This window comes from Strix aluco, chromosome 4 (assembly GCF_031877795.1).
Source record: "Strix aluco isolate bStrAlu1 chromosome 4, bStrAlu1.hap1, whole genome shotgun sequence".
Lineage (NCBI taxonomy): Eukaryota > Metazoa > Chordata > Aves > Strigiformes > Strigidae > Strix > Strix aluco.
Genome location: NC_133934.1, coordinates 80,663,600 through 80,685,013, shown reverse-complemented (window position 1 = coordinate 80,685,013; position 21,414 = coordinate 80,663,600). Strand labels below are relative to the sequence as shown.

The 21,414-nt window shown below is 42.9% G+C and overlaps 1 protein-coding gene across 13 annotated transcripts in view; it reads left to right on the top strand.

The window, feature by feature from the left end:
• The first annotated feature begins 11,306 nt into the window (after nucleotides 1–11,306).
• The window catches only part of SLC10A7 (solute carrier family 10 member 7), a 157,088-nt gene continuing 146,980 nt past the window's right edge, over nucleotides 11,307–21,414 (top strand). For 4 of the 13 annotated variants that reach the window (XM_074823769.1, XM_074823768.1, XM_074823766.1 and 1 more), the window contains exons 1-4: nucleotides 11,307–11,804; nucleotides 13,242–13,328; nucleotides 15,511–15,593; nucleotides 20,358–20,494. In XM_074823769.1, the coding sequence (XP_074679870.1) occupies nucleotides 11,705–11,804; nucleotides 13,242–13,328; nucleotides 15,511–15,593; nucleotides 20,358–20,494 (407 nt within the window). In that variant the 5' untranslated portion in view covers nucleotides 11,307–11,704. Of the gene's footprint in view, nucleotides 11,805–12,059; nucleotides 12,277–13,241; nucleotides 13,329–15,510; nucleotides 15,594–20,357; nucleotides 20,495–21,414 lie in introns of those variants that run through there. The other 9 variants (XM_074823778.1, XM_074823774.1, XM_074823767.1 and 6 more) reach the window with 8 other exon arrangements.

Below are 21,414 nucleotides of genomic sequence, written 5' to 3'. Positions count from 1 at the left end.
ACTTGAAATAAAGATGATATCTGAAATCATTTTTATTCATGGTTAGAGACCATGCAGATTCTTTTGACAAGTTGAAAAATCTTATGGGTGATGTTGGAAACTTCAATGTACAAGTGCTAATTCAATTTGAGGGCAAAAAACCTGACTTGATAGAATGGTTTCTGTAGAGATATTACTAGAATACCAAACCCCCAAGCAATACAAAGGCAGCCAGAGTATTGTATGCTCATTACCTGAATTTTCAAACACTTAACAACTGTGAGAAGTATGAATATGCAAAGCTTCCAGACTCTGACCAACGTTTTTCTTATTCTTTTCTATTCCTGGAATGAAAAAGCCAGTGGTTTATGTCACTGCATACATATAACTGTTATTAACTCAACTTAAAGTTGCATATGATATAAGGTCATAGGTCAGACCTATGCACTCAGCAGAGTATTTAAGTAAATCAGCCTCTTCACCAGCTGCAGCACCTTAAATATGTGTGTAAGTGCTCTGTTGAACTGGGGCTAAAATTTCAGCACTTGTATCTGCACAGCTGTTATGCAGGGGAGGTGAAAAGTGGACCTTGCATAGACAGTGCAATATTAAAAAAATTATTAAATCACAGCTACGGAGATTAAAATATTAAAATGGGAACAAACTCTTGCCTTTAATAGTGAGGGTCGTAAACAGTCATCCTCATTTCTAGAAAAAAAAAACATAGAAAAGAGAGCCTTATAATGAATGTCCCATGTGAGGGTGTAGTTTGAATAAGAATTCCCCTCCCACATGGAAGACCCCTTGACCTCCATGAGGGTTTCAGAGACTTACTGGCGCATCGGGTCTGAAGGCTCCAAAGGCAGTGTTAATTTGCCTGATTTTAAGTTCTGGGCCAGATTCTGCAAGCTCTTGTTTGCATATATAGTCTATTATACCTGAATATTTCATGGTGGCATTTTATGACAGATAACATATTGGCCCTGATGTTTTAACTGTAAATGTGAAATACCACAAAGTACACACCACGGTTACCCTGGCATTATTGCCTGACCCTTACCTTTTGGTTTTTTCTCACATGAGCAGTGCCACCGATTTCTGATAGACAAAAAAACCCTGAGATATTTGTGCAAGACTTAAGATCTTCTGCTTGGTGCTGAATGCTCAAAGCTTTGACATCTAATCTTAAACAAACCAGTAAAAACTACAAGAGTCTGGGTTTTTTTTAAAAGCTAAAATCACCTTGCTGCAAATAAAGAAGGACACCAGTCTCTGCAGGTTGAGGCTAACAGGGCAGTAGCAAATCTGTTTATATTAGACTGTCTCTTAAATATAAGAAAAATGTGTTGCAAAAATAAAATGCCAAACTGTGCGTAACACTGAAGAATGCCACAAAAAAGCCATTGGTATACCATACATGCTTTTATCTTTTACAAGCCAAGATTTTATTCTGTACAGACATTAAAGGATTTATTCTGGGAGCTTTTCTTCCAAGATACCTTTAGTCTTTCTCCTCCTTCCTAACTCTTGCTGGTGCTGTTTGCAAGAGACTTCTCAGTTGCCTGAGTCCCTTGATGGTGGAAAGCAGGTAAATATTCTAGGTTATGACAAAAGCATTGAGGCTTTGAGCAAAGAGCTGGCTACATCTGTATTTCCTCGAGGCTCCCAAAATCCTATTGCTCTGATCGCTTCGATGGGACCTGTTGGAGCACGTCTGTCTACCTCCTCTTCAGCCTGAATGTTCTCGTCTCCTTTCTGTGGAACCCAAGTGGTACAGTGGCCAGTCAAGCACCGCTGGGTCGTGTTTCAGTATGGAGAGAGGTGGTGATGTGCCCTGGGAGCTGGGTCCTTAGCGTATGCTAAATTAGAGTGGAGGAGTGGAGGGGGAACATCACTGCACTCTGGAAATGTGACTGGGATCTGAAATGAGACTTGCTAAAAGCAGAGCTCCTTGCTTGTTTGTCAGCATCTCCACAGTGAATTTCCTCCATGGACAGATTTTCTACTGAATTTTTTCATGTCTCCATTACTTAACCTGAAATGTGAAAGTCAGTCCAAGTTTCTGCTAAATATTGTCAAAAAATGTGTCTACCTACTTACTGTAAATGTGTAATAGTATATGTACTAGCTGACACATGTACTATGTGCATTTTACTGAGCTCAAGGAATTATTTTATGATAAAAGAAGAAGAAACCTGCTGGTCTTTAAAGCACTAAATCATTTGTAAAATAAACATCTCCTGCAAATGAAGAAGTAAGCAGAGGGAAGGAATGGTGTCACTTTTACGTGCCCAATGTTCAGAGCACGACTCAGTCTTAACTACAGAGGGCACTGCCAACTACTGACTGGAATTTAAAGTTTTAACTGCTGTGTGGTTTCCTCTCTAAGAATTGACAAGTAATCTGAGTAGTAATCAATATGCTGCTGCTTCCTGGAGTTGTACATGTTTCCTAATAATCAATCCAAATTTTTGTTTGGCTGTCATTGTTAAAGATGATCAGAGAAGAAGGGGTTTCTGAATATAAATGATGCATCCTATTGCTCTAGGCCGTGCTATGTCTAACTTGTGCAAAATGATGTTACTTGGTCTTAACTCCATAGCTTTCTTTTTTGTATAAGAAGGCTGGCTCTGTATTTTGGGATGCTGAACAGAAAATTAAAAATGCAGGCCAGTCTTTGGGAACATTTTACTTACTGTTTTAATAAACTTTTGTTTATGCCTAGAGGTGCCATTAAATTACCAGCCAGACATTAATATACAGTACACAAGGGATCTTGTATATAAGCAATGATTATTACTGCATGACTCAGATGAAGCTTACTATAGACAAAGATAGCTGCTGGACAGGAGATGAAAAGTGAATACCTGTGTGGTACTTAGGCAGAAGATGTGCTATTTCGTTGGCTGTGTTTAGAAGTGAGCTATTTTTTCAGAGCAGAAGCATGACTCAAGGGGACAGTGGTCTGTCATGGTAGAAACACCTTTGCTTTCTTTCATAAAGTAATGGAAGCCAAGCTCACGGTGTGGCTGATCCTGAACTAAAGGTGCTAAGCATTTCCAAGTGAGGTACTTTTCTGGACCCCCTCAAACAAGGAGTCTTTTTACCCCACCAAAGCATCTGCTGCACTGGCATGCTGGAAATGTTTAATTCCAAACATAGCTTGCTTTCTGTGCTACTGTGTCCACAGCAAGAACATCACCAAAGGAAGCAAAAACTTCAAGAACAAGCTGGAGTATATATGGGCCATGGACACCATGCTGGAAAGCATCTGTCTGAGTAACAGGGTGGAGAGGTAAAATCAGAAAGATGTATTTTGCTGCAGGCCTTGTGCTGGTATGCTTCCACAGACAGGTAGAACTTCAAATGTGGGATTGCAGGAGTGTTGTAAGTTCATCTAGAAGGAAGAAATTCAAAATCCCTCCAGCTCCTGAAAAAATGTATGCCAATTAATTCTGAATTGGGATTTTCCTTTACATTTGATCTACTTAAGAATGCACCACAAGGAAAGCTTCCTATGAGGAAAGTTTAGAAATGCTCTCAGGGAAAAGGCACCATCGTAACTCTCCCACTTCCTAAAGGGATCAGGGTAGAACTCTGCTTAATGCACATCCTCTAAAGGAAATATCAGGCCCTACTTAATACAGCCTCCTTAGATTCTGCTGCAAAAAAACCCCAACCCCAATGATCCCTCCCCATCTCTGCTCTTGTTTCTAGCTTCTCTACTGCTCTTTCTAACTGACTTGCACCTACAAAAAGGTGACTTCTTCCTCTCAGTTACTACAGCACAAGGCTTTGGCATTAAAGCCACTTACATGGAATGAAATGGGGGAGGTTGGATGAGACCTGAAATGAACAATACAAAATCAACCTAAGATGACTTGTGTTGTATAGACTGGATAGATGGCAGACAGCTGACAGTGCTGCTTGGAAATCTTTGTGAAATCTGATTATGTTGTAGGAATATTTCAAGCTCACAAAAGAATAACTCTTCCTTTCCTCGGGAATAGGAAGGAGAGGGCAGAGTGTCCCAGGGGTAGAGCTCTTCAGCAATGTCCCAGTAAACGCACGGGGCAGATGTTGAGCATGAGAGAAGGGAGGAGTGAGGGGGTTTAGCAACTGTGTTGGTTTTGCCAAAGAAACAAGTGGTGGGTGTTCGAGCACTGGATGTGGCAGAGGCGCAAAAGTCTTGCCTTCTGGTTAGTGAGGCAGTAGGAAGGGAAACGAAATCCCAGTGGAAGAGTGACACGACAGTAGTCTTGGATCAAACAAGCTTTCCCTCCAGGCTGTGTCCTTCACAGTGCTGTTTACCTTGGGATGGTACGTACCCCAAAACTCTTACCTCAGCATCACTTTAATCCTTGGTTCCTGTGCCATCGCACTCTCTTTGTTTAAATAAGCAGTTTGGGCTGGACACTCCTGGAATAACAACTGCATGAAAAATGTTCATCAGACAGTGCTGACTTCATGATTTGTATCTGATTGCTGCCAAAAAAAATGAGTCAGTCATGTTTTTCTTATATTTGATGGTTGGAGGGGCTGTACTTGTTTCCATGTTTTTGTTTTTCATTTATGTCATTATTTGCCAGCAATACACCATCATGTCCTTTGTTTTAGTTCAGCTTTATTCCCTTGTCCTGATATGATATTGTTTTAGGCACAAAGCGTCCCAGTTTTTTTAATACTTCATCACTTATTAATGCTGCAGATCGTGGGATGAATTGTTGTCAGCATTCTCGTTTTTTCTGTATTGATAGATGTAATAGCCGATTTGTTATTAAATAGCTTTTAAAGGATCTCTTCCTCTCTGGTTATCTTTTTTTTTCCTAATTATTTAGTGTATTTTCCACTAGCTTATCTTCCTTCCTGACTCCACTTTTTTTTTGAGGGGGGACCTTTAAAGGCCATCTAGTCCAAGCCCCCTGCAATGAGCAGGGACTCGATCAGGTTGCTCAGAGCTCCATCCAACGTGACCTTGAATATTTCCAGGGATGGGGCACCAATGGTATTAATCACTGCAGGTGGTACTAACAAGGGCTACATTAAAGTGAGGTCCATTGTGTGTATGTGCACTACAGTTACTTGATTGTAGCGTAAACGTGCCTGGGTTTATGCTTGCACAATACCTGGTGCAAAGAAGCCTCGCAGTCTGATCTCTGAATTCTGCCCTGGTATAAACAACAATTTAGTAAAAAAGGAAGAAAAGAAGAATAGCCTGATTCCAGCACTGCAAAGGGGCCCAGTGCCACATGGATGGGTGGGAACACGCACCTTCCTCTCAGGCTGACATACGCCACACATAGAAGCACTTAGGTTCCTGCACGGGCACTTCCTAGTTCGTTTTAAATCAAAAGGCTAGTTAAGGCTGGCATCAGATAACTTGATTTGCAGATAATGTGGAATTTACTCCAATGCAGGTAAATGATGACACTGTCAAGCTGTGACTGTAACCTCCCCTATTTCCTCGGTTTATTATTTCTTGGCCTGGTTTGTTTAGGGGAGGTCAGGTAAAACCTTCCTTTGTAAATCTGTACCCTAGTATGCATAACACGCTGCTTGGTTTCCATCCTGCAGGGGGAAATCGTGGTGACTGGTGAGGACTGAATGGTCAGGCTGTGAGTTATGAACATGGTTTGATGTTCAAAATAGTCAACAGAAGTCAACATGCCAAGCTAAGCACAAGGGACGTGTCTACACTTTCATCTCTCAGTTGCATGTCACGTTGATGATGAGACTGTAGCCTCCTGAATAACCAAATCGGCCACGGTCAGAGTTCATCACGGCTCTGTCTGGGGAATGCACTTGGCTTTTCTCCAGAGTGATGGAGAGCTAAGTCCTGGCCCACGGTGAAGACAGAACATGGCAATGATGTGCAAAGATCCAAGAGGTATGAAGCAACAGGGGCTGTAGTATGACGAAGTCAAACTGACAAATCTAAGAAAGTCTAAAGACAACTTTTCTGGGGTTCTCCCTCAGGTAAGCTAGTGAATTTGCCCTGTTTCTCTGAACCTTTAAACTCTTTGGTAATGATAAAATCAAAAGGGACAGACACAGGAGAGATCAGGTCCCACCTTTCATCCAGCTGAGTGAAGGCAAAGTTTGGAGCATGGGCTGTCCTTTCTTTTGGACAAGCCCTGCTATTTCTTCTTCTAGAAGGTAAAGCGTAAGCTTCTAAAAGCCAGCTTTCAGCAACCTTAAGACAAACCCTTCTTCTAGCAACTGCCTCTTTCTCACGCCTATATGCACTCATGTATTTCTGGCTTCTCCGATGGCTGCTCCTTCCAAACTTGCCCTTTGTGACAGGTGTCACAGCTGGGATGGCTGCTCTCCTCTTCCTGCTTTCTGTGATATGCATGCTCTTTCCATTACAAGTGGTTCATACTCTGAAACTGCTGTAAACCGTTTGCATCTGCACACGTGTGCATACACACCCAGGAACAGATCTGCTGCTCCTCCCCCATAAAATACAGCAGAGGTTTTTGTACTGAAATTGCTCATGCTGAGTGTTTTGGTATGATTGTTGTAATATTACAAGATTAATTTTTTAAGTGTAAGGAGAAAAAAACCATAAAACTAGCACCATGTTATCTCTGAAATGTCTTGTTGAACAGGTTTAATCCAGTTCTTGTTCACTGTGAAATCGTCCAGAGAACTATTTCATGTTCTCGCTTTCATTTTTCAGGTTTAAATATGTACATCTTTTCATGGTTTTAAAAAAAAAATATTTTTTTATGTTTTAAAATTGCAGTTAAAGAAGCCCATAATTTCTTTCGAGAACCAGCTTTATTATGCCAATTGCTTTTTGGTTTTCTTTTTTTAAATCCAGTCTTCTGGATGCATTACAGCCTTGCTGTCTACTGGGAAAAAGTGCAAACCACAAAAATTTCTTTAATCTATATGGTCTAGGTCTAGGAGGAGAAGGCAAGAGAATATCATAAGTGGAGCAGCACTAAGCCAGGTTCTGTTTCTGTGTTAGAACAAGCAGGTTCTAGGCAAGGGATCAGCAAAGCCCCTTTTGTTGCCTTTTAAATTTTCTTCCTAATGCCTAAGATTAGTGCATGAAAATTTCACACCAGGTCTCAAGTAAAAGAAAAACTGTTTATTTGTTGGATACCTAAATATATAAGAGAACCCTCTATTAGAAGTCAAAACAAAACAAAACAAACAAAAAAAAGCATGCATTTAAAGTCTCTGGGAGAAAAAAAGATCATACCATTGTAGAAATAAAACTAAATATTCACAAAACCTTTTATCATCTTATAGCTTCTATTTAGAAAAGCATACCTGTAAATGTGTTTAAGTCCCATGAAGTGCTGTTCTAAATTGAACTTGTACATAATTCCCACTACTGCATTATGCTAATGGTAGTAAGTCCTGCATCTGGCAATACCTAAGCACTCACAGGCATTTAATAATATCTGGTAGCAACAACCAAAAGATGCCTTGCAGATGCCTGAAACAGTGTGAGCACCTAGGCCAGGACAGAATGAGAGTTGTGAACTCCATTTCCGTAAGGAAAACCAGCTAATGGGATCAGTATGGCAATCTCCTCAAGCGCCTGAGAAAATCTGAGATCATGCCACTAAGTGCTTGTGAGAAATATAAATGTGTTGTAAACTGTCTCCCATATATTTCCACTTTTTCTCCTCAACTTTCCTATTTATAATTAACACCTCTCTTTATCTTGTTCATTCTGAATATCTTTGTTCTTCGCAAGTTAAATTATTTAATACTATCTCTTCCTCTCGTTTAAAGCTCCCTTTATCTCGTGATCCCCTTTCCTTTATATTGAAATCTCTCCTGTCTAAATGCATAATCAGATGACATCTGCTACTATGGAACTTAAAAATCCCAGCACATTCCCTAAAATAACTTAACTGTGTAGTTATTAGACAGCAAGGTATGTCGTGCAGATAAGAGGGCTGGGTACACAAAAGAAAGAGGCTCCATATGGCACAAAGGGGAGCCGACGTCTCGGCATCAGTTACCAACCACGTAAGACTGATTGATTGTTCATAATGCAAAGCCCCGAAACGTCCAGTCTGCTTCTGCATCTTTGCAGACATGAAAACCGGTCGCTGCTCACATAAACAATCCTGTGGATTTCAACAGATGACCGGTGAACAGCGAAGATTTAGTGTCACGTAGCTACGCATGTCATGAAGCTTTTGTATTATGCAGAAGGAAACACAAGGGCAAGAAAGCATCTGGAAACCCCGAGGTATGTTTGCAGTTGAACAAAAAGGAAAATTTGGTCATGTGAAATGAGAGAAAAGCTAAATTCTCGTTCCTGTACTGTGTCTAAGGCACAGCTAAATATATTCCCAAATGGGTTTGTACGATGTTAATGGAGAATACATGTACACGTGTGTCAGACCATTCTGGGATCTGGTTGAGTCCCAGGGGTTAATTAGGATATGTATATTATCTGTATGGGAACCTGATGAGGAAAGTGAAATGTTGCAGGATGTAGTTTTGGATGACAGACACTGAGTTTTCCCTCTCTAATACTGACCAAATACCTCAATATGTATGACAAATTGCCTTGTAGCAACACTGAGGCTGTCTTGCAAACAGACTTAAGATGCGTGAGAATCCTGCCAATTATACAATACACTTGTAGTGTTTTCTTCCTTCCTGCTCCGTGCTGGTGGGGCAGGGCAGGGCTTACAGAGTGCTCTCTTATTTAAAGTCAGGAATGATTTAATCTGTTTCATCTAACAGGCCTATATGCTTATCATGATAATCGAAGAATGGCTTTTAAACAAAACCAGCTAAAATATCTTTGTACGAGGCTTTCGATACACAGTTTAGAATATCTACATATGATCTTAAAGATTACAGAAGAGCCACAGGAATCCATGTATTTTATAACTCAGTTGGCAAAAGACGTTTATTACAAACTTCAGATCTCTTGGAAACAGATTTCCAGGCAAAGCATCCACTCAAAGCAACAGAGCCATATTAAAGCTTATCTTTTTCTTTAGTTGAGCATGGACAAAAGTCAAACTTTTCCTATATCTGATGACCATTGGCAAACCATTAGGGTTTTTTTTTAATATTTCTTGACTGTTCTAAATCTAATACACAGGGAGATAGCTCATCCTTCTCTAGATGACCTAGGCTTCGGACAACGCCCAAGGAGTGACCCATTAGAGGGGAAAATGAGAAGAATCTTCCAGAGCCCGGGACTGAACCTGAGGTTTCTAACTTTTGCCAACTAGAGCTGCTGTGAACAAACATCTGAAACTTGTTGGCAAAATGAACAAAAATGAATTTACTTGGGCAGTAGACAAGATTAGAAATTCATAATTAGTATCCACCTGCAAAGAGTGAGGGGCAGGATTAATACCACGTAAAAACTACGGTGCAAAAGCAGGGAGAGACCGCTGCCTACTGCAGGACTGGATTTTACCACCATACCAAGCATCCTCCATATCTGCCACTTCTTTGCCTCCTGTCTACAGCTTCTGCAGCAACTAATGTTGCAGCAGCTTCATTCACTATGAAATCTGGCTGCTTCTAACTTCCGAGGGCTTAACTTTCAGCCTCAAGAGATGTTATTTTGCTTTTCCTCAGTAACAATGCTTTCCTGAATTGTGCTGAAATTGTTCATGCCTTCTAGTCCTGCTGGTGCAGAGCAAGGCCTCTGCATTGTGTGACGAACCAGCCGAGCCAGAACTGCCAGGCAGAGGGTGCAAAGCCTCCTGCCCACTTCTGTTAGGTCCTCTCCCACTGCGTATTCACAACAAAACGACCCGGGAAACACTGGACATCTGCCTGGTCTCCTGCTGTGGTCAGATCAGAGGGTCTGTGCGCTTGCTAGAGTGCTGTCAGAGCCATGGAGGAAAAGATCTAAGCGCTCTGATCTATGAACAGTGCAGATAAAAACCGTGTCATAGAATTGGGGCCACCTCACCTGTGAAAGAGTATCCACACAAAGATTTAATATAATTTATATGATAAACATTGACTTCACATCTTTAGCTGATTCGTCTTATCCTTCCTGTGGAGTAATCAAATCCTCCAAGTAATCAAATCCTATGCTCATTATAATAACAGCTTGCTCTAGAAGAACAGCTGTTAGGCATTTATTTTCTCCCAAAACAGCCAACCTGTAGCAGTTGCATAGGCAAATGCAGTGAGGTTTTGCAGTTTGGCCCTTGTATCTGAGAAGAGAGCAAGGACCTACGTGTACTCCCGTAAACTTTAGGGAAGTGGCAAAACGTATGATCATTTTAAACTGCACATTTTGGATCCCCTTGTGGGTGGGAGAAGGCACGTTCCCTCCATGTTAAAAAAAAAATCAGCTATGATGTACACACGTTTACACGTTTACAAGCGAACCCCATACAGCAACATACGCCTCCCGAAGCAGCTGAGATCACGGCTTTGAGCTATTTAACATTTATTTACTTGGTGGCAAGGAGCGGAAAGCATATGGCAGGGCTATTCTTCGAAGCCTGAATATAGCCACAGAGGCCGTGAAGTTACCTAAATACTTAGCAATCACAGCGCAGAACCGTTGTGTGTTTGAACGCCGCCGGAACAAGGCAGCCGTGGCAGCAGCGGTGTGAGCAGCTGCGATGACGGAGCGTTTCATACTTTATCGTTTCCTCGTTAATTTGATTTAGGGCAAGGGGGTCGTGGCCGGGCAGAGGCCGGGCTAATGAATCCAGCGGGGAAGCGGAAACAGGAGAGGAATAGGCAATGGGAAGCGCGGGTCGAGCAGCAGAATGAGGTTTTTATGATACTGTTTCAAGGGGAAGGTATCTAACAGTGAAATAAACCCGCCGACCTCCGCAGAGGGCATCGTCTCCAGGTCGGAAGGTGGCTGGGTCAGCAGGCGCTCACAGGCAGCGGCGATGTCGGCCGGTCGCGATAGATCTGCGGGCAGGGCAGGTGTCTGCGGGTCTGTCTGCCCAGAGCGGGCAGGCCGGCGCCTTCCTACGGCAGCGAAGCGATACCGGGGGAACCCGCGGCGGCGGCGAACAATCGGGGGGGGGGGGGGTGGGTAGAGGCGGTATGCGTGTGACAGCAGCCACCGCCGGTCCCGAGCTACGGGATTGTAACTGTGGGGATTTCCGCCGCCTGCAGCCTCCTGCCCGCCCTCACGGAAAGGTCCCGCCTCAACCGGCCGCCGGTTCCCGCCTGAGGCAGCTGGGAGCGGGCGGGGGGGTGTGGTGGTGTGTGTGTGTCTGTGTGGGGGGGCCGCCGCCTCCCGCGCGCGCAACGGCCGGCGCTGCCAGTTCGCGCCCGCCCTCCCGCGCGTCAAGCGCCGGGCGTCACGCAGACGTTGTAATATACCAAAACAGCGCGCACACCCCCGCCGCCCCCCCACCCCGCGCCCGCCCGCTCCCGCGCCCGCCGGGACCCGCTACCGGGGGCCGTGCTCCCCGGCCCGCCCGGCGGCGGCAGCAGCAGCAGCAACAGCGGCGGCGGCGTCACGCCTCCGCGGTGGCGGCCGCCGCTTCGGCGCGGGGCTGCAGGGCGGCCGAAGCCGGCGGAGGGGTCGTCGCTGCGGGCAGCGGGGCGGACGGACGGGCGGGCGGCGGCTGCGTGCCTATTAGGAGGTGCGTGGTAGTGATGGCGGCGGCGGTGGGTGAGCCTTTCCCTGTCAGCGGATCCGGCTGGTCCTGCCGGCGGGCGGCGGGGCTGCACCCCGCCCCGGCCGTGCTGCGCCGCGGCGGGCCGGGCCGGGCGGCGGGGAGCGGCGGGCCGCGCCATGGGGCTGCTGGAGCGCCTGCGGAAGGAGTGGTTCATCCTGGGGATTGTGCTGGTCATCGCGGTGGCGCGGCTGGAGCCCGCCGTCGGCGTCAAAGGGGGTGAGTCCGGCCGCTCTGCCCCCCCGCTCTGCTCCGCCGCGGGGAGCGCCGGAGGGGGCCTCCGGAGCCGCCGCCCGCGGAGGGGGGGCCCGGCGGTACTTTATCAACTCCCGGCGGCCGGCGTTGCCCCCCCTCCACAATCCCACTCGCCCCCCGGCTCGTTGCCGGGCTCGGCGCTGCCCAGGGTGGGCCCCGGTGCCGTTGGGGAGGGGCCGCGGGCCTTTCTGCGGGCCCCCGGGCGCTTTGCTGCCGGGGAGGCGGGGATCTGCTCGGGGGCCCCTCGACCATCGGGGCGTCGCTCGGAAACTTTGAAACTCGAGGTGGCCAGGGGTGCGGTTGGGCTGGCCGCGGGGTGAAGGGCACGGCCGAAGGCGCCGGGCCCTCCCTCCGGCGGTCCCTGCACCGCCAGCAGCTCGCCTTCTCCGCCTCTTCATCAGTCGCTGCTCGTCAGGTCCCCAAGGAGGAATTCAAGGTGTGTTCCTCTGTGTGTCTTTGCTAGGCGCTGCACCAGTTGCTCGAGTAATAGACTACTCTTTTTTGGACTAGTCGCGAGGAAAACTGGATAGCAACTTACTTTGAATGTCCTGTTAAACTAAGGAATAACTTCCAGAACTCTAAGATTGGGCATAAAGTCACTGCAGTTCAGTGCATGAATGGCTGCCATCTGTGAGCTTCTCGAGGGGTGTAGCTTAACGCCTATAGCGTTAAAATCTCAGGTGCTGTATTTTCAGCCAGGAGATTTTTTACTTTATAATAATGCACTTGTATTTTAAAGGTGGGGTTTTTTTTTGTCTCCTCTTTCTTCATCGTGAAAGATGAGGGAAAGCAGAGAAAATGATTCTGTACAAAATGGTGTCAAAGGCTTGCAGTAAACAAGTTGGAAGACAGATCTGTCCTTTTCGAAGCAGTGAGGTCTTGTATGCTTCTTGTAACAAGAGCTGATGAAATATCTCCTGTTATTTTAAAATAAACAGTGGCATATCTTTAAGTGTAAATGCTGTCAGCATCTTCTGGTTGGTTTCCATTGTAACTTCCAATTCCAGATGTTCACAGTTTTCAAGAACAAATTAAATTTTGTATATTTTTTTTTAGTCTAACTGATCTCTGAAGATTTAAGAAAAGGCATGTAGAACATTTGAACAGAATTACTTTAGCAATTCCATGTTGTGGGAGGGGAGGAAGAATCTAGCTGTGCTTTTATACACATGGATTTGTATTTTCTTAACAGAACTGAAGTTTGAGGATAGATGGCTTCTCACTGAGGAGCCAACCTTCCCCCCCCCCCTTAGGTTCTGGGAAAAAAGAAAGTGATTTAAAAAAATATGACTCTGAACACTTGCTGTGGCAACTAAGGCTCTGGTTCTTCATGGAGTTTAGGGTAGGCAAATTCCTGCTGTGCAAGGATCCCTTCTAACATCTGTGTGCTGTTTTGCATAGGTGAATTGGACCCACATGGAGCTTCTTGCAGGATCCATGCTGTGTCTTCAGCAGACCTTAAAGACAACTTTAAATTGATAATATCAGGTGGTTTGTCCCTTTCTGGTTTGATTGTCATGCTAATCATTAGCAGCAACGCGGGAGATCCTTTTAACTAGAATACGAGATAATTTTTCCTCAGCTTACTTCCTGCATGGAAGTGCTGTGATGGAGCACTTGATTTAATTATCCTACTGCAAAGAGATATCAGGCTTTGATGTGGTATTGTTCCTGGGACAACTTGCTTGAAAAATCTTGGAAGCATTGATTGAAACTTGTGAGCATGTGTTCCCCGAAGTGGTATCTCTCTTCTGAAACTACGTGATCTCAGTGCTCATTTTAAAACCAAGAAAAAAAAAAAAAAAAAGAGGTTGAGGGTGGGAAATGCCAGCATATGAAAAAATCCACAGTTTGTCATCTTCCAGCTGGCAAAACCATGCACTGTAATTTGCAGGGCCTTACTGAATGGTATGGATGGTCCAGCATCCATACTAGTGGAACACTGTGCCACAAATAACAAAGATTTGTGCTGTTGCCACCTTCAGGGCATAAGCCAAGCCCTTTTTCTGTGTTTTCCTGTTTGATGAATGAGCCTATTTGGTTCCTTCCTGACCAGTCTTTCGCACAAGAGATGCAGGGGATGTGTTCTGACCAGAGTTCCCTGTGCTCCAAGAACGGGTGGTTGCTCTAGTGGAAGAGACTTCTCCTGTCTAAAGGAGTTCAGATAGCCCAGTGAAAAACCCTAAAATAGAAAAACTGAGTCCTGGAAGAGCTCCTCTCTTAGCCAGACTAACCAGCCCACTGCCTGTCTGCCCAGTGTCTATGTGCATGTACATATATGCTATAATTTGCTAAAAGATTAGAAAAATTGTGTAATACTATATCTATAAAATGCAGTCTTCTGTGTAACTGTAACTGTGTATATATATATTTATATAATTTTTCTGTGGTTTTTTTTTTCCCTTCCTGGCTGTTCAGTTAATTATGCCATAATTTTACAACTAGCCATGTGCTTTGTTGCAACTTTTAACTCTTGCATTTCCTGGTTTAGTTTTACCTTACACTTCATATAGGTCGTTTGGTTTATACTTTGTATTTAACACACACAGTTTTAGTGTCTCATCAACAGAGTCCTCTCTGAGAGTAGGATTTGGGTTTAAATGACTTGAGTTGCAAATTTGATTAGGCTCAGTGTACAATCAAATCCCTCTAGTTTAAGGATTGTTGACCTTGCTCCAGAGTGTGACCATCAATATATCATTCATCCGAGAGAGCAGAAAGGATCCTCTCTTCCAGAATGTCGAGTAAAGGCTTGCTTGTTTGCTGCTGCAGTTTTGCTCATGACAACTTACTGTCACTTTTAGAGTTAGGATATTACTTTGGTCCTAAGTAGACTGCTGATATTTTCTCTCTAATATAACTGGTTGAATGCTTTTGAAAAAATGAGTATATACATTTTGCGCTTGGTGCTTTGCTCTGAAGGCAAAGTGTATTAAGAAAATTCATCATTTTTATAGTAGTGTAAAAAGTATTTTATTGTAAACTCCCTGAAAAAAAAGTATATAAATATATACAAATGCAAGCCTTTAATATAGCGGAACCCTTGGAGGTGCAGGCATCTGCCCTTGCTGATCTCACTGCAGCAGTGTGTCTGCAATGTGTTACTTGAAGGGCTGGAATGAGCCATTTTCCCGCAGCCCCGTTGAGGGGGAATAATGTAGAATTGCCCCAAGGAAGTCATTGCAAGGTCTGATCTGGTTTCCTCAGTGCAGGCAGCCAGACAGGTGTGTGTGTGTGTTGTGGGGGAAGAAGTGAGAGGTAGGTATGTGAATGGTATCGATGACCCTGTGGAGGGAGCAGCTAATATTTTTTGAATGTACAGTTTGAGTTTGCTGACGCTCTAGGGATACTCTGATGATAGAACTGTGAAAAATTACCTGTTTTCACACTTGCAGAATTTTATCATCGGTTCCTAGTGGCCTGTAATCACAGGAACCAAATTTGTATGACACCATACCTCATTCTCCACTCACTGGTTTGCTTTTATTTAAAAACGAATAGCATGCTTTCTGTAACTTAATAGAAACCCCATTCTTTTTATTAGAGACTTTAATGATTAGATTTTCTCCAGGTATTTTTCTAAGTGTTCTCATTTACTTTGATGTAATATATGCATATCCTTATCTCTTTGACTGTAGTTCACTTTGTTCTTTATGTCTGTATTTTTTAGGACCCTTGAAACCAGAAATTACCATAACTTACATTGCTGTTTCAGCTATATTCTTTAACAGTGGACTCTCCTTAAAAACTGAGGTACTGTAATTTCTCATTGCTTCACTCCCATTTTACTTTAAAAAGTTTTGTGTTGGTTTTGATCAGGTTTGAATGTAATTGGAATATTTAATTATTATGCTGTTGTGTTGATGCTGGGAGAATGCCTAACAAGAGAAGATAAATATTAGACATTTATGCAATAACCCCTCCTTGATTTCAGAAAATTCTTCACGAAGTAGGAACATGATGAGTAGGAGAGTGTGAATACATTTCACCCATCCATAGAGGGCGAGTTGCTTGACTTTGCAGGGCTTTGACTAAGTGAAGTGCTCAGCACAATTTTGAGGCTGGATGTGTACCCTGGATGTGTCCCAAACCCAAATCAGGGTGAGGCCTAGGACACTTTTGCACCTGCCTGTTGCCACCCTTTCTGCACTTTGGCTTCCCTGCTGCTCAGCTGAGATACAGGCCAGAAAACTGTGCGAATCCTAGGGTAGAACTTTGTAGGGAACGAGGCAGAGAGGGGTTATGTGGAGTCTCCATGCCTCTGTAGAACACTAAGAGAAGGTGAGAGCTCTCTGTGCCTCTCTCCTTCATCTCACCTGCTGGTGTGCTTTCCCACTAAAACAGTTTAGGCTAGCAAAGATCTGGTTAAGTTACCACGTTTGGTAGGCACGGCAGAGCAGCTAGTATCAACACAAAAGGGTTCCTCTGCAGATGCAAGGCTAGTATACAGGTACAAAGTCTTGGCAACTTTTTCCTATAGGATTTAGTTGTGGACAAGTGGACTTGAAGTGCCTAAGCTCTGCTGCATATCACAGTCACTGAGACTCATTTCAGATTGTGTCACAGATTTTTTCAAAGAGGGACAATCTGGGAGCAGGAAGAGATGAAGGGGAGGACCTTGTAGTGATGTGTAAGGGAGGCACGGAGAAAGGAAATGATGGCTGCTTGCCAAGAAGAGAAGGAGCAGCCAGAGTTGAAGTGAAAAACTGCATGTCTCTGCTAGTCTAGTTTCCAGATTCCTTTTATCCTGTTGATGCAAACAGATGATTGTCATTCATGTGTTGCATGATACTGATGCCTAAAAGAATCATCATGATGTTGTCCAGTTATCTTCTGGGCAAACTGGGGTTTGGATGAACAGCATGCATTCAAAAAAAAGTTTCTATACCTGTATCATGGTTACAGTGATAAAGTTTCAAATGGAGGTGGTGTTTGAAGCGATGGCAGCCCTCTCCTGTGTGTGCTGCCAGTTCTGGCACTAGGGCCTCTAGTTCTGCTGGAACACAGTGTAAGTGAAGTGAATAACTTTAGTAAATTCTGTAGCAGCTATCTAGAGCCTTGTGGTCTTACGGGGAAGCAGGAAGAACCATGTTACCTGTTTGCCCAGGACAGTAATTAATCCTAATGGAAACAGGTTGTGAAGAGGCACTTCCTTCCACAGAGAAGAGGACCCAAAATGCAAAGCCTGAGTAGTACTGATGGAGTGGAGTTTTCTGCTTTCAGGATTAGGAATCTTTGCATGCAGAGGAAAAAAAATGTAAAACTTCTTTCTGTTTCACTAGTTTCTATCCTTGAAACTTTATATTTGTAAAGCAGCTGTGAGAGAGAGTGAAATCAGCATTATCAAAGTCTTGATTAGATTCTCAATGCTAGTGTGCATCTGACTTTTTCCAGTTAGATGACATGACTGACAGGTTCCTGGGCAATGTATCATGTCCTACTTTGAACTTGCATAACTTTTTTCATCTGTGGTTCTAAAAGCAATATTTTGGTGTAAATGAAGATTTTACAGGAGCTGATGTTTATGTCCAGGTATCTGATCTTGGATTGTTTTGGAAACATCGGTTAGGACTGGTGCTGTACATCCAGCTTTATGTTCCATGAAGAGGTTAAGCTTTTTCTGAATTTCTGCCATAGGGGTAGAAGATAAAGAGGAAGAAAAACATGTCACTCATTGTACCTTGTGCTGTTACTTTCTAAAATGTGTTTTAAAAACAATCCTTAAATGTGCTAGGAGGCCAGGTCATGATTTTATTAAAATACTCTGGGGCATGCTTTAATTCTTTAAGGTACAACTTAAAGTTGTTATTATTAGTCTGTTAATATATCTGTTTATTGGATTGCAAAGTAAATTGTTTCTGTTTTTCTCTATTAGTTCTTGACGCGTGTGTTGGCTGTTCTACCTTGGATAATATAGTGGATTGAAACTAGTGTTTGGTATGCTTTATGCAACGATAAAAAGTTGTGTGTTAACAGAGGCCTTCTGATAAATCTGGCAAAATTAGAAGTAGCTGTTGCTCTTTTAGGGTTACACTTCTGGTTTTATCTGCTGTGAAGGTGCGTGCTCAAAAAAAATTTGCTAACATGCATGCAGAAAGCATTTTACAAAGTAACTGGCAGCGTTCAGGGAGAGCCTGTCTGTGCATGGCCTTGTTACGTTTTCAAATGTAGAGGTGACTGAGGTCCTCTTACATTTGTAGAAATAGTCTTTTTCCAGGAATGACAAGAACATTTGATTCCACCTTAATATAATGCTCTTTCAGTTTTCAGTGACTGGATAGCTTGCTCTTTTAAAGCAAATACCTCCTATAGGGCCCCAGAAATTAAATCACATTACCCGAGTTATCCATTTCAGTGAGGAATTTGGCAAGCTACTGAAAACACTGTTTGCTTTGTGTGGGTGTTTGTACCACCTAAGTGTGGCTGGACGGCAACAGGGACCCACGCTGACCGGTGAGAGGCTAGGATAAGCTCTCTAAAGGGTCTGAAATACTGGGAAAGACAAGGTAACCTGTTCTACCTGGTGTGCAGAAACAGTCATAACGAGCAGCTTCTAGTAACTTTTCTGAGACTTCAGCTTTTTTGAGGACTACAGTGATGAATGTATTTTGGGACAAGCCCTTGTAGATTCTAAGAAGGTGAAAGCTGTTTGCCTGAGTGTTTGTTCTGTGATGATACAGTCTAAGGAATAACTGTTCTAAAAGGCAGTCACTACAGACATTTTAAAGACGTGATTCAGATCTGGAAAGACCTGTTCCACTGATACAGGATTCCTTCACGCACTAGGTTGGCTCTTTTGTAATTACCTGCCTTGCTCCCTGGAAGCTCTAACCAGTCTTTCCCAAGTTTTTGTCTTGGATTTTGTTTTTGAAAGTATCACACATTTTTCTTCAAACCACCTGTTTTTCAGACAATTTTCCAATTGTAAAAATATTAAATTGAAAGGGCACTTCTGTATGTGTGATGGTGCCTAGATTGGTCCACTAGGAAATCCAGGACTGGAGATAACTGGTCAGGAAAGAAGGAATTAGCAGCTTTGCTGAAAGAAGTCACTTGCTTTGGTTTTTCTTAATTGTATTACTTACTTTTAAAGCGTACACTTTTATGTAAGTATTTCCAGGTATCTTTTCCTCCTGCACAGGATGCGTTTCTACTACTAGATGTTTTATTTTTGCTTTCTTTTTGAGGCAAGATGAAATAGTACTACAGTGAAGCTGTTCATAATGCCATAGGTACTGTGACAGGTTATGTGTGAAGAAGGCCTGTTTTTTTCATGCAGGGTGATACTAGCCTGCTTAAGAGCTTGCCTTATTTAAAAAAAAAATGTTTCAGTCAGTTAACCAAGCACTGAATGTAATGATATTTCTTGGTAAAACTGGATCAAAATGTACATTTCAAGTCCATGTTTTGTATTACTTTATGAATAAGATATGAACTGATGTGCATTTTTTTTGTGGAAGGTTTTTTCCCCTAACCCTAATTTAGGAGGTAGTTTTATTAAGAGAGGGGGTTTTTTAATACATCTGGGGTGTCAGATAGCTGGAGACTCCTAGCAAATTAGATTTTGAATAAAAGTGCCATCAGTTCTTTTCTTGTGGCATTGTTTACTTGAAAAGAGTGCAAGCTATCTTGAGAGGGAGGAAAAGGAATTTTTCTTCTCAATCTATGAGAGTTGTAATGAGCTGAAACGTACAAAGCTTTTTCCTTGTACTTGAAAACTGTGTAGAAGATCCTTGGAGTGCCCGAGAAGACAGAAACAGAGACACAGAGCTAACTGAAGAGTTTATGGTGTAAGGATACTTGATCACCTCTCTGGAGTGCTCTTACACTATCTAAAATGAATTTTTTTTTTTTTCTCAGTCCCCAGCAGTGTTCTGCAATTTATTTCTCAAATTTTATGGCTTAGCTGTTGTTAGCTTTTTATGGTCATGGTATTCTTTATCAGCCTAATTTTTTTTCAGTGAATTTCCTATCTGTTGATACCATAAATAATCAAAATCTGATACAGATTGCTTTTTATATTTGCTAGTATTTCCTTAAAAACACCCACCACAAGTGATGACTGTTTGTAATGTAAACATCCCTTTTTCACGGTATAAATGAGGATCACAGTTTGTGGCTCTCGTTAGAGAAACCTGAAATCATGTGGACACTGCAAATTTCCCTTCCTCTTGATATTAGCAGTCAATAAAGTAAACAGGCTGTCAGCATAGTTAACACAGGGTTTGAAGCAGTGACAAAGTGCTAGGGCTGCCTGCTGAAAAGCTACTGTTATGAGAGCTACACTGTTATTGAAGTGGTGGACAATTCTTCTGGAAAAATGCCCAGGAGCAGACAGAGCTTTTATGTTGTCTGGATGTACTTCATTATTAAAGAGGAGATCAGATGATCCCTAAAGGTGCCTTTTTGACATGCGCTCTCTTTGTATTATAAAGATGATCCTAGTTTTAAAAGCACAAACGTGATCTTACTTCAGCTGTTATGACTGCAACTTCCTCTCTTCTTTTTCTTTTGCAGGAGCTGACAAGTGCTTTGATGCATGTGAAACTACACCTTTTTGTCCAGATTTTTACACTTGTGTTCTTCCCAACAGCAATATGGCTCTTTCTTCAGCTATTATCAATCACACCTATAAATGAATGGCTTTTAAAAGGGTATGTTTAAGCATAATGGAGTGAAATATATTTGTAGCTGTCTTAAAGGGATGCCTATCCTGCAATGGGTGTTTTAAGACTTGTATTGTGAACAGATTTTACTGGTTGCTATTGTGCTTCAGCACTTTACTGTTGAAAACACAGTACATGCGCAAGACTATTCTTTCAGGAACCTCCTCTCATTTTTAGGAAGTCTGGTCAGTTAGTTTCGTATGTAGGGAGCTTGCAACAGGTTAGCTTTCTTTCACAAGGGTCTCAAGGAGGATGGGGAGGAAAGAAAAGCAATGCTGAAGGAAACACATAAGCCAATGAATAAATACTGTGTATGCCACGTACTGGTGTTCCTTTCTGTTTTTAAACAGTCTATATTGAGCACCTCTTGCATGTGTCCAGACTGGGGTTCAGTATCCGGTTCTAGCTAAATTATGGAGGGGGAAAAAAAAAAAAAAAGGAGTAAAGTTTTATAGAAGGAGAACTTTGATATGAGCAGAAGCTAAGTGACCATGAAAACAATGTATTTTAAATCTTTGGTGTACTCTGCCAATATGTGCTTCCAAAGCTGCGTTGATGGTGTGGTAGTGATAGATGTTATGAAAAATCAAAAAACGAAAAAGCTTTTTTCAAAATCAAGGGTCAGTACCTAGTGCCATGCAGCTATACTGGAATGTTTGAATGCAAAAATCAATTATTTTAGAAGACTGCTTAAAGAATCCCTGTTGTTTCTACTGCTTGGTGAAACACTGCTTGGGGAGAGTTCCCTGTCTTAAAAGTTTAATGATGAAGCTGCTCTTGCTTGTTTTTACAAGGCCTAAACCTCAAAGAGCATTTTGTTTTGCTTTTAAGATGCTTCTCCTTGTGTTCCAAGCGTGAAGTGGTCCAAATGATACTGAGAAGGTGAAACTGAGATGACATCATCTAAC